Below are 13249 nucleotides of genomic sequence, written 5' to 3'. Positions count from 1 at the left end.
TCGCAGGCCCTTGCAAAATATTTTTCAAAAAAGTTGCCCTTTGCATGCCTATGAAAATTATTTTTCAAAATCATGTTTTGATTATTATTGTTATTATTGTTTTTTGGAAAGATCTAAGTTTTAGGTCCTTAACAATATATTTTTTTAATCCAGTTTTTCAAAAATTTCCAGTCTTAAAAATCCATTTGTTAAAAAATTTTTGAAAATGTTCACGTTTTTAAAATTTATATTTCTTAAATCCACGTTGTGAAAAAAATGCATTTTTTTAAATCCACGTTTTGAAAAAAATATTTTTTTCTTCAAAAAATCCACGTTTAAAAAAATATTTTTCTTAAATCCATGTTTTAAAAAATATTTTTCTTAAATCCATGTTTAAAAAAATATTTTTCTTAATTCCATGTTTTAAAAAAATATTTAAAAAAAATCCACGTTTTGCAAAAAATATATTTTTTTAAAAATCCACGTTTTGAAAAATTATCTTTTTTTAAATTCCCACTTTTGAAAAAATCCGCGCTTTGTAGGGCTTTAAAAAAATTTTTAGAAAAAATCCACGTTTTGAAAATATACTTTTTTAAATCCACGGTTAAAGCCCTAAGATCTTTGAAAAATATATTTTAAAAAATCCACGTTTTATGTTTCTTTAAAAAAATATTTTTTAATAAAATAAACGTTTGTTTTTCTTTAACAATTTATTGTAGATTTTTTAAATCCACTTTTTTATTTCTTTAAAAATATATATTTTTTGAATTGAAAATCGTTCGCCTTACTTGAAAAGTTATTATTATTGGTATTCTTCGGCTACAGGCTTTTTGAAAATAAAAATCGGGTGTTGAATTTTATATAGTTTCTTTATTTTCCAATATTTCGATTGGAGTCTCCAATCATCTTCAGGGAACTACAAATGGGAACCACATTTTGTAGATTTTTTTTTTAAAACCACGTTTGTATTTCGTTGAAAAAAATATTTTTTTTTTTAAATCCACATTTTGTAGTTTTTTTAAATCCACGTTTTTGAATTTCTAAAAAAAACAAAATTTTTTTTAAAAATCCACATTTTGTAGATTTTTTTAAAACCACGTTTTGTAGTTCTTAAAAAAAATGTTTTTTAAAGATTGTTTATTAATCCACGTTTTGTTATTCTTTAAAAAAAGTAATGATGTAATGAAAGTAATGATGGGGGAATACTCCAGACTTAAGCAATCTTAAATCCACGTTTTGTATTTCTTTAAAAACATATTTTTCAAAAATCCATATTTTGTACATTTTTTTTAAACCACGTTTTGCATTTCTGTAAAAAAAATATTTTTTTAAAAATCCACGTTTTGTAATTTTTTTAAATCCAAGTTTTGTAGATTATTTAAATCCACGTTTTGCATCTCTTTAAAAAATATATATTTTTTTAAAAATCCACGTTTTGTTGATTTTTTTTTCAAAACCCAATTTGGTATTTCCTTAAAAAATATTTTTAAAAAATCCACGTTTTATAGATTTTTTTAAATCCAAGTTTTGAATTTCCTTAAAATATATTTTTAAAAAATCCACGAATTGTAGATTTTTTGGCATGCCCTGTTTTAATGATGAGTCAGTAAGGGTCATTGTAATGTGTAGTTTTACGGGGCACCAATACATATTCAGCCTTTTTCTCATATCTGATAGTTTATTATCACTAATTTATATTTCCAGAAATAACCGTTTTATTCTAAACGTATGACCCATTCCTGTATGTCCATATTCAGTGTTTCTCACATTTTTAAATTCCTAATCTTATTTGAATTTCGCTCTAATAACTCCAAATAGGCCATCAAACGTAATTTCATAGGAATGTTGCTACCACAAAAAAAAACTTCATGAAAAACAATATCTCTTACAAAAGGCGTTGGATATGAATGATTGAATACACCCTCAATTTTTTGTATAAAAAATGCAGGTTGAATTTTAATGCATTTCGTGGTTTCTTAGAATTTCTAGAAAAAAAGTTACACCTTAAGGCTTTGCTTCACAGTTGACCGATTGTTCATTCTCCCCTCTTTGGAATATTTAAAGAAAGTAAATTCTTTCCCATGACCACCATTCATTCCGCTTTTAGTTGTTATTGTTGTTGGCAGTTGAATTACTTAATTATTCTGTAATAATCAAGATAAGACGACTGTTAACGAAGACTTTTTCTTTGGATGACCTTTCACGGAAGATAAATAAAAAAATGATAAGATAAACCGTTGATATTTTTTATTCAACATGCAAATTAAAGGAGGGGAAGCAAAATTTTGATGAATAGAAATATGAGAAATGGAAACTTTGAATACAATTTGTGGACAATGTCTGTGAAGGGTCTAAAAATAGATGCTTCAGAGATAGCTTATTTCGATTGATTGAGGCTTTTAATGAAAACGGTTTACTAAACGTTTACAGTTACTTCCGTATTACAGTATTTTTTAATAAAAAGGTGGGAAACTTATGCCCAAAATTGTCACCATTAATATTTATTGTCAACTTAAGCATAGTACACACGGTCCAACAAAACTGAAAGTCAACGTACTTTTACGGCAATTTTCTGGCAAATAAAAACTTTTTGTTAGCTAAAAATTATTGAAATACAACATTTAAGGTATAATTTAGTGATTAGGAAAGACTTTGATATTAAAGAAATAGACCTCGATGACTGTTTTTTGTTGGACCGTGTGTTTAGTCAATTCCTTCATTTGGTGAAACTTCGCAAAACTGAAAATTTTAAATAGAATAAAAGAAAGATTTTGAGTTGAACTGAATATTAGAAATATAAGATACAATGATCGATGTGTTTATAAAAATAAAAAGAAAATTGTCCTCACACCCAATATTATGCTACACGTTACGCGACTGCACATTGCGTGTGGAATCGAACAATTTTTTTCGTGGTTATTATTTTAATTCTACTCAAAAAAAGCCGTTTATTTAAAAAAAATTTAAACTAAAATTTGTTTCACCTTTCCTCCCCGTCATCTAGAAGTCACTGGCTATGTTGTGGAAGAGAAATACTATTCGGATAATAAATCCAAACCGATTGTGGAACGCAAAGAAATTATTTATTCAACAAATCCTGATGAGTTGGAGGCCATTAAAGAAAAAGTCAAAGAAGCAACAACCACCACCTCGACAACAATGAAATCAATTAAGCATGACAAATTGGAAGAGTCCGATGATGAATCACCATTTGGTAATAATTCAACTGTAAGTAATTTGGTTTTGTCTTCTTCGAAGCCCTTCTTTATTAACTGTTTTACCCGCTTTTACTTCTTTGCAGTATAAAACAAAAACAATAACATCGGTACGTTCTAGCCCAGAGGAATTCTTGGAATCATCAACAACAAAATATGTACGTCGTGGTTCGGTCAAAGAAATGAGTGAGAAATTCCTGCAGAAAGAATCGTCTTCGATGGTTGCGGAAAAGACAAATAATTATCCTAAGGCGGGTTTAATATTGCGCACTAATTCACGCAAACAAAGTCGGGACAATGATGATATGGATGCTGAAAATAATGGTAAGTTTGGAAGATTGAAAATTGTAAAAAGGTTTTATCGCGTACGACAGATCTAACTTTCCATGCCTACAGAATATAAAATGTAGGAATCGTATATAAATATGGTCCTCCCTCTTAAGGGGATTTGTACAAATATGGCGCCTCTTAAGGGGATCTTATTTAAATATAGCACCTTGTTGAATAGCTTGGAAACACTTTGTAAAGGTCCTATGCTTCCCAAGGAGTTAATTGGAAATAAAGAAGAAGAACCTTGTAAGGAGAGCTTATATAAATACGGCGCCTCTTAAGGGGATCTTACATAAATATAGCACCTTGTAAGGAGACCTTAAATAAACGTAGCACCTATTAAGGGGGTCTTATACAAATATAACAACTCTTAAAGGGGTATTATACAAATATAATTAAGGAGGTCTTATACAAATATAACACCTCTTAAGGAGGTAGTATACAAATATAACACATCTTAAGGAGGTCTTATACAAATATAACACCTCTTAAGGAGGTATTATATAAATATAACACATCTTAAGGAGGTCTTATACAAATATAACACCTCTTAAAGAGGTATTATACAAATATAACACATCTTAAGGAGGTCTTATACAAATATAACACCTCTTAAGGGGATATTATATAAATATGGAGCCTCTTAAGGAGGTCTTATACAAATATAACACCTCTTATACAAGTATAACACCTCCTTAGGTGGTCTTATACAAATATAACACCTTTTATACAAGTATAACACCTCCTTAGGTGGTCTTATACAAATATAACACCTCTTAAGGAGGTCTCATACAAATATAACACCTCCTAAGGATGTCTTATGCAAATATAATACCTTTTAAGGAGGTCTTATACAAATATAACACATGCTTAGGAGGTCTTATTCAAATATAACACCTCTCAAGGCGGTCTTATACAAATTTAACTCCTCCTAAGGAGGCCTTATATACTCTTAAGGGGATCTTATATACATAAATATGGCGCCTCTTAAGGAGGTCTTATACAAGTATAACACATGCTTAGGATGTCTTATTTAAATATAACACTTCTTAAGGCGGTCTTATACAAATTTAACTCCTCCTAAGGATGTCTTATACAAATATAATACCTTTTAAGGAGGTCTTATACAAATATAACACCTTTGAAGGAGGTCTTATATAAATATAACACATTCTTATGATGTCTTATTCAAATATAACACCTCTTAAAAGGGTTTTATACAAATAGAACACTTCTTAAGGAGGTCTTATACAAATATACCGCCTCTTAAGGAGGTCTTATATAAATATAACACCTCTTAAGGGGATCTTATATAAATATAGCGCCTCTTAAGGAGGTCTTTTATAAATATAACACCTGTAATGGAGGCCTTGTACAAATATAACACCTCTTAAGGAGGTCTTATACAAATTTAACCCCTCCTAAGTATGTCTTATACAAATATAATACCTTTTAAGGAGGTCTTATACATGTATAGGAGGTCTTATAACACCTCTTAAGGCAGTCTTACACAAATTTAACTCTTCCTAAGGAGGTCTTATACACCTCTTAAGGGAAAAAAAAACAAAAAAAAAAAACATTGTTCCACAACATCCCATACGGGACAAGGGAGACTTCTCTCCCTCTTAAGGGGATCTTATATAAATATGGCGCCTCTTAAGGAGGTCTTATACAAATATAACACCTCTTATACAAGTATAACACCTCCTTAGGAGGTCTTATACAAATATAAAACTTCTTAAGGTGGTCTTATACAAATTTAACCCCTCCTAAGTATGTCTTATACAAATATAATACCTTTTAAGGAGGTCTTATACATGTATAGGAGGTCTTATTCAAATATAACACCTCTTAAGGCGGTCTTATACAAATTTAACTCTTCCTAAGGAGGTCTTATACACCTCTTAAGGGGAAAAAAACAAAAAAAAACATTGTTCCACAACATCCCATACGGGACAAGGGAGACTTCTCTCCCTCTTAAGGGGATCTTATATAAATATGGCGCCTCTTAAGGAGGTCTTATACAAATATAACACCTCTTATACAAGTATAACACCTCCTTAGGAGGTCTTATACAAATATAAAACTTCTTAAGGTGGTCTTATACAAATTTAACCCCTCCTAAGGATGTCTTATACAAATATAATACCTTTTAAGGAGGTCTTATACAAATATAAAACCTTTTAAGGAGGTCTTATACAAATATAACACCTCTTAAGTCGGTATTATACAAATTTAACTCCTCCTAACGAGATCTTATACACCTCTTAAGGGGATCTTATATAAATATGGCGCCTCTTAAGGAGGTTTTATACAAATATAACACCTCTTATACAAGTATAACACCTCCTTAGGAGGTCTTATACAAATATAACACTTCTTAAGGAGGTCTTATACAAATTTAACCCCTCCTAAGGATGTCTTATACAAATATAATACCTTTTAAGGAGGTTTTATACAAATATCACACATGCTTAGGAGGTCTTATTCAAATATAACATCTTTGAAGGAGGTCTTATACAAATATAACACATCCTTAGGAGGTCGTATTCAAATATAACACCTCTATAAAGGGTTTTATACAAATAGAGCACTTCTTAAGGAGGTCTTATACAAATATAACGCCTCTTAAGGAGGTCTTATATAAATATAGTACCTCTTAAGGGGATCTTATATAAATATGGTGCCTCTTAAGGGGATCTTTAGCACCTCTTAATTTGGTCTTATACAAACATAGCGCCTTTTAAGACCAAGAGGAATTTTTATAAATAGGAGACCTCCTAATGGGGATATAAAACACGTTCAGGATTCTTCTTTACAAAGAAAACCAACTAAAGCCCTTTCTGTAAGGAAAATACCTCATGAAGAAAAGACTCTTTTGGCGACAGAACATTACTAAAGGTGGCTTCGATAAGTAGAAGAGCTCCATCCATAACGGGTTTTCGGTAAATAGAATACTACAACCTATATATCCTCATGCTATTTTAAGCTATAACCTTTTCAACTATTACTTAAATAGGTTCCGTAGCTCTGAAAGTAAGCTAATTTGTTGGGGTTTTGCAATATTACCTTCATTAATCAACATAGTTAAGTCCGATGTTATAAAGTGCATGAGAATATTCTCAAGTTGACGGGAAGTAAAAGGACCTCAAAGTATCACAGAGAAGGGTGTTTTTTTGATATTGAGGCTTTATGTGGCCTCGCTTGGTGGTGCTAGTTCATACGAAGATGCCGTCATCATAACAATCTGTTAAGAGGAGCGAAAAATCGTTGACTCAACTTGGGTAGAGTGTAAAAGAAATATAGCTCCCAAAATACAATTGCTATGCAATGACTTATTTATCTCTTCCTTATATACTTTGACACCTACCTAACCAATTTCTTCCCTTAGAATATTATGAAAGCAAAACATTGCACAGGGACACCGAGGGGGAAGAGGACGAATGTCGAGTGGAAGCTGGTGAACATTACATCGTAGAGAGTGAAAGTGAAACGGAATCTATTAAAAAAACACAACGCGAATTTAAGAAAGTCACTTCAACAAAATCATCATCGTCGCGATCATTTTTAAATACCAAAGGTGAAGAAAAAGTTATCACCAGCGTTGATGATGTCCTGCAACGCATGAGAAATGCCGATAATGGTAAGTGGAAACTTGAAAAATATTATAAATTGCTTGTATTTGTAATTAAATTCTTCCTTTTTAGTTGTTGAAGAAGGTGACACCACCGAGGATCAGGAAGCCAGGGCTTTGTTGAATAAATTCTTGGGTGCTAGCATAATAATGAGAGGCGTCGAATCGACAATACCAACTATACCGACCGTAAATCGAGAAACGAAAATTATAACAACGACAACAAGTGGCGGAACACAACCAGCAAAACACGAGGTAAGTGATGGGGGAACAGTTTGTTAAAATTAAATAGAATTTAATAAAATTAAATTAAAATTAAATAAAATTTAAGTAGAATTTGGAAACCATAAATATGACTTATGAGGTAGTTTAGATATACACAATAAAAATATGACCAATAATTTCGGATTTTGTTATCTATTGTAAAATTTGCAAATTGTGTTTAAAAAAGACGAATTGCAATTCCTATACCCAACCGGCAGCATTTCCTCTATAGTTCTCCTATATGTATACAATTCTCTTAAACTCACTTTTTTGTCTTCGTTATCTTGATATTTTCTCTTTCAAATTTCCATCTAATTGAGAATTTCCATGTGTAAAGCATTTTCCTCAATGTACGAAAAGTTTGTGCAAACTCAAAGAAAATCTATTTTCAGATTGCCCACCAGCCATTTTTTTGTATTCATGGTTGTTTGTAAACGTTTTTATGTTGGATGTTTGTGAATTACATAAATACATACATATGTATGTATATCTATGTATGTATGTACGAGTACAAGATTTATGCTAACGTTTATGGAATATTCCATGTTAAAATTAGACGTCAAACAATTCTTATTATTCTTACGATATCGGCACGAGAAATGCTATGACGTTTTTTTCGGATTAATTGAATATGTTTGCCACAAATGATTCGTAATACAATTTATTAGGTATTCACCCGCCAAAATATGTAAATGTCGAATCCGTCATATAACCGTAGGAGAGTAGAAAACGTCGTAAATATTAAACCATTGGAATATATATAGATCGTCTGAAGTTGTCGCGAAAGATAAAAAAGGAAAACATACCCCAAAGTTTTTTGCTCTCAGTGGGCATTTTGCCTAGCCTTGAATTAAACGAATGACTCGATGCATATGTGGCCTCGCTTCCAAAGAAACGTCTTTTCCAGGGTTCTAAGTTATCAACACTGACCAGGATGGACCCGATCTTCTTTTTCTAATTACCTTGGTCCTCAAAGATGTTGTCATCTTACCAGTATGTTTAGGGGATTGCTCTGATAACGATATCTTCGAAAACATTAGGTAACAAGTAAAAAGGAACAGTCGGCTTTGCCGACAGAGATATACCCTCATCCTGTGCAAATTGAAACGTTTTTTTCACAAAAAACTTATGTATTTAAGGGGTTTCAAAATTTTGGTCGTATGAACCGACAAAAATGTTGAATAGGATTAAAGTTAAAAAAATTTGCGGAAAAGGTACTTAAAGGAATGGACCGACATAGACCATAGGGGTGCCATAGGGGGTTTTTACACCCTTCGGGCTGTTTTCTCAAGAAGTATGGACTTGTCCCAGAAACAACTTTTACCATCGTAATTGAGGCAGCGAATGTAAGTTGCTTCAACAAAAATCAAAGTAATTCAATTGCAGGTCTTAAAGTGAACTTATTCCTCCCATAAACATGGTGTCATAGGGTTTGTTTTTCAACTACCGATTGAGTCCATATTGAAACCTCATCTAAGTCTGGTAGAAATTTCATAATGTGCAAAGTATGGACCAAATCGGTTACTCTCTTCAAGAGTTATCGTACGCACAAATTTTCCGAACATTTTCGAACATTTGTGGGGGAGGTACCGGAAGGAGTGGACCGATATAATCCATCTTTGAACTTTAACTAAGTTTGGACAAAATATTATGAAAGCCAAATTTTGGACCGAATCGGCAGATCCGTTCGAGAGTTATCTTGCGCTCCAACCACTGCACACGGTGTCATAGGGTTTTGTGTAACTTTCAGGCTATTTTCTGAGGAAGTATGGACTTGGCCCTAATGAAACGTACAGCGTTGTATAGAGGACAACGAATACAACTTGCGTAAACAAAAATCAAAGCGATTCGAGACCAGGTCCTAAACTAAACTTTTCCGAAATTTTGTGTTTGGGACCCATCTTCGAACTTAAATCGAATCTGTACAAAATATTTCGATACCAAAAATTTGAACCGAATCGATTGATCAGTTCGAGAGTTATCGTGCGCACCAGCCAGACAGACAGACGGACGGACATTGCTAGATCTACTCAAAATTGTCTGAAACGGATATCGTACAAACATACTTGGGGGGGATATATACTTTGATACGACCAAATGTGCCTTATTGAAATAATTTTTTAGACCCCAAGTATGTTTCAGACAATTTGGAGTCTATTTAGCAATGTCCGTACGTCTGTCTGGCTGGCTAGAGCGCAAAATTTGGTATTCGCAATATTTTGTCCAAAATTATATTAAGATGGGCCATATCGGTCCACCCCCTGGGGTACCTCCCCAACAAAAGTTCAAAACTTTTCGCTAAAATTGTGCGCACAATAACTCTCGAAGGCAGTAACACTCTGTGAATCTTAGATAAATTTCTAATATGGACTATATCGGCCCACCCCTTAAGGTATACCTCCCTCAGTTGCACATTTTTGTTTAAGTGCAGTTTAAGGTCTGTTCGAGGATCCTTTGGACATTTTTATAGAAGGGTTATTTTGTTTTTCGTGGGCAAGTCCAAGCATACTGATATAATGGTCCAAAAGCTCTAAATTATACGGTGGCCAACTGAAATGACTGGTGGTCGCGATATATATCGAAAGGAATGACTTTAAAAATAAGACCCACTTCCAAAATGGACAATGTCGGTCCATTCATTCAGGCACCTCCTCAGCAACACCTTTGAGCTTTAATCCCAAATCCACATTTTTGTCGGCAAACTCATGCATCCAAATTTTTGAAAAACCCGGAACACAAAATTTTTAGGGGAAACACGTTTCAATTCCCATAGACTGAGGGTAGCCTCAGCTAAGCCGATTCATACTTATGTACTTGTTTCTTGTAACCCTCAGCCTTTTGGTTAAGGATATAGTCCTTGGAGACCATGCTGAGTCAATTAGCCCTATCCGTCCGTCCATCTGCCTGGCTGATGCACCTAGTAATATTTTGTGTAAACTTAGATCGAGTCAGGTACGAATATGAACTATATCGGTTTCTTCATTTCGTGTACATTCCTTGCCCCCATCGACGAAATTTTATGGATAGATTAGGCATTTGTTTCAAAAGATTGTCTTAGCTGCCAAATAACACTGCCGGCACCAACTGAAACAGGTAACTTATGAATTAAGCATCCGATCTGACCAAAACTTTACATATAGTTAAATTTCTTCCAAAGAAGGAATATACAACACCTTCGGGTACCTCCCTAAAAAAAGTTCAAACTTTTTGCTTTAGTGGAGGATCGTTGCTTTCCGAGGATCGTTTTAAACTTTTCTTATCGATGGTAATCCTTGTGGTCCTGTTTTCAGTGATAAAACGTTGCATATGGGCAAATGCAAGATTCCTGACATAAAGACACTAAAACGTCGTACGGTTATCAACTAAACTGTCTGGTGGGCCTGTGACTGATAGTCGTTCAACCATAGCACATCTTAATATTTTTCTCAATCTTAAAAAAAGCAAAAATCCTTCTAGTATTTCCCTTGCAAAAGTTCGCTTAAGGGATGTTCGAGGATTGTTTCGAAAGTTTATCGAAGTGTAGCCTTTATGATTCTGACTAATGTCGATGATTCCTGACTATATGCCCCAAAAACTCTAAAAAATCATAAGGTAACCAGGGAAGCTAGGGGAGCTTCCTGTGGTATGGACCTTGAAATATCCATCATACACATATCTTACTAAAGTTCTTGGAAGTTCTTGTGGCCATTGTTACAACGCTATTTTTTTCTCCATTTTCCGACCAAGTGGCGTTCTTCCAATACAAGAAGAAATAGTTTTTTGGTATAGAGTTGGCTTTTTGGCTCTGCCTGATACCTACCCCCAAAATGCCATAAGATTTTTTACAAATACATATTGCAAAATTGTTTAAAACATTTTCAAAAAACTTCAATGAACATTTGTGTTTGCATTTGCCAATCGAACGCAGAAAATTCTTTCTTTACTCTTAACTAATAATAGTTCCAATAGTGTTCATCGTACGAATGGTACTAATTAATGAATGCTGCTGCTCAAGGATATTGAGAACACAAGGTGATTGCCAAGAGATTAACCAACAACAGCAACAACAACATCTGTTCATATGTTTTGATCTCTAACGACAACGACTCTGAGATTTTAGTTATAGATTCACGGATATATTTCTCAAATTTAATTTCTTCTCCCCTCAGAGAAGTAGTGAGAGATCATTTTTGGCAAAATCCATAGCTCTTCCTTTGGCGCTTAGCGTCGAACATGCTGAACATAGTGAATGTTTAGTTAGTCATCGGCAGCAGCATTCCCCCAGAAAAATCGAAATGAAATTAAAATTCAGTACACACCTAGACGCTCAATAGATCACTTGTCTTTTCTTCCTCCACACATATTCACCACAAAGTAAAGCAGAGCAGTGCAGTGAACGACGACGATTTTTATTTTCTATAGCACGGATGAAGACGGTTCCACAACAATATAAACATTTTGAGAATTTAAAAAAAAAAAACAGAAATCACAGCAAACGCACACACCAACTATACGACGGATTTACTTATAGATGGATGGATATATACAAACATATACTTGTGTATATGCAGATATATGTGCGCATTGCTAGTGTTAAATACGTGTGTGAAATAATTCCAAACACAAAAAAATAGAAATTCATGAGAAACAAAAAATATCTTTAAAACAGAAAGTTTTTATATAACATCCTTAACTACCGCATTGTAACTAACGGTCGTTCAAAGCAAAAATCAAATCAAAGTGAAGGAATAAATAAGAACCAACAAAAAAGTGTCATCATTAACAACAATACCAAGTGTACTCAACAAGAAGAACAAACTACTCCTGCATACCTTTGTTACATCCGAAAAAAGCAAGCAAGTTGGTGGTACTTTTTTTTTATTTTGTCATCAAACCATTAGATAATTGTAAGTGAAAAATTTAATTGAAAAACAATTTCCTCAAAAAGAAAACAAAAAATAATAATAAACCCTCCAAGAACATGTGTAAAAAATTTAAATATAGCCAAACGCAAAAAAATTTTTAAAAATTTATATTTATAAAAAAACATCAATTGCTCGTTCGGTTTCCTTGACTATATTTGGTAAACTTTTCAAGAATTGTGAAAATACTACGTAGCCCATCAACCGCCAGCCAACCAGCCATCCAAAAGCAAAAACAACAAGAACAGACAACATTCGTGGTCGGTCCATCCACACACAACCTACAGATACAACCCAATGTATACGTAAAATATTCTTCATTCGTTCATCATCATTAGCATCATCGCTCTTGGCAGAAATTTCCAGTGTTGCCGATTTGGGCGGTTTTCAGACAATATTTTTGGTCGAAAACAGTAAAAACAATTTTATTAATTTTCTCGTTTAGAGTTAAGCTTAATGATCGGAAATTTTTTGCAAGTGAAAAAGGAAAGCCAAGGACTCGAACCCACACAGTCACCAAATTACGTTACCTGGTTTCGCTGTTGGTTAAGCAGCTCTTCAGACGTATCGACTGTCGAATGGCTTCTCTGTCCTAAAACTTTTTTAATAAATAACTTTTTTTAAACCGACAGAAGGGAATTGTTATTGATAAAATGCTGAATTATGAAGCACATGAAAAGTAGTTTTGATTTTCTCCGTTACCAGTGTTTGGAGAGGGTATTTTATTGAAACATGAACAATCGGAAAGCTGAATTGGTCTTGGCGTGCTCCTAAATACGAATGTTTTTTCCTATTTGGGAAAATTCCCAAAATTTTGCGAATTTCTGGAGAAAGAAATAGTCATATATTTACAGAGCTCATTTATTGATAGGTTGGGAGAATTGTTGTCCTTAAGAAACTGTAAAATAAACTAACAAAAATTATCA

The 13249-nt window shown here is 33.2% G+C and overlaps 1 protein-coding gene across 17 annotated transcripts in view; it reads left to right on the top strand.

Moving 5' to 3' along the window:
- Window positions 1-13249, top strand: part of LOC141399446 (smoothelin-like protein 2) — a 130466-nt gene that overhangs the window by 79347 nt on the left and 37870 nt on the right. For 13 of the 17 annotated variants that reach the window (XR_012411844.1, XM_073978194.1, XM_073978191.1 and 10 more), the window contains 4 exons: window positions 2984-3207; window positions 3281-3518; window positions 6916-7167; window positions 7232-7413. Coding sequence is in view for 13 of the 17 variants with exons in the window: in XM_073978194.1 (XP_073834295.1) it covers window positions 2984-3207; window positions 3281-3518; window positions 6916-7167; window positions 7232-7413 (896 nt within the window). In the remaining 4 variants the exon portion in view is untranslated. Of the gene's footprint in view, window positions 1-2983; window positions 3208-3280; window positions 3519-6915; window positions 7168-7231; window positions 7414-11627; window positions 12309-13249 lie in introns of those variants that run through there. The other 4 variants (XM_073978202.1, XM_073978196.1, XM_073978183.1 and 1 more) reach the window with 3 other exon arrangements.

The sequence above is a fragment of the Musca autumnalis genome, unplaced genomic scaffold (genome assembly GCF_047663935.1).
Source record: "Musca autumnalis isolate F117 unplaced genomic scaffold, ASM4766393v1 scaffold_3, whole genome shotgun sequence".
NCBI lineage: Eukaryota > Metazoa > Arthropoda > Insecta > Diptera > Muscidae > Musca > Musca autumnalis.
Note: the sequence above shows the minus strand (reverse complement) of the source record. Positions and strands in the feature narration are given on the sequence as shown.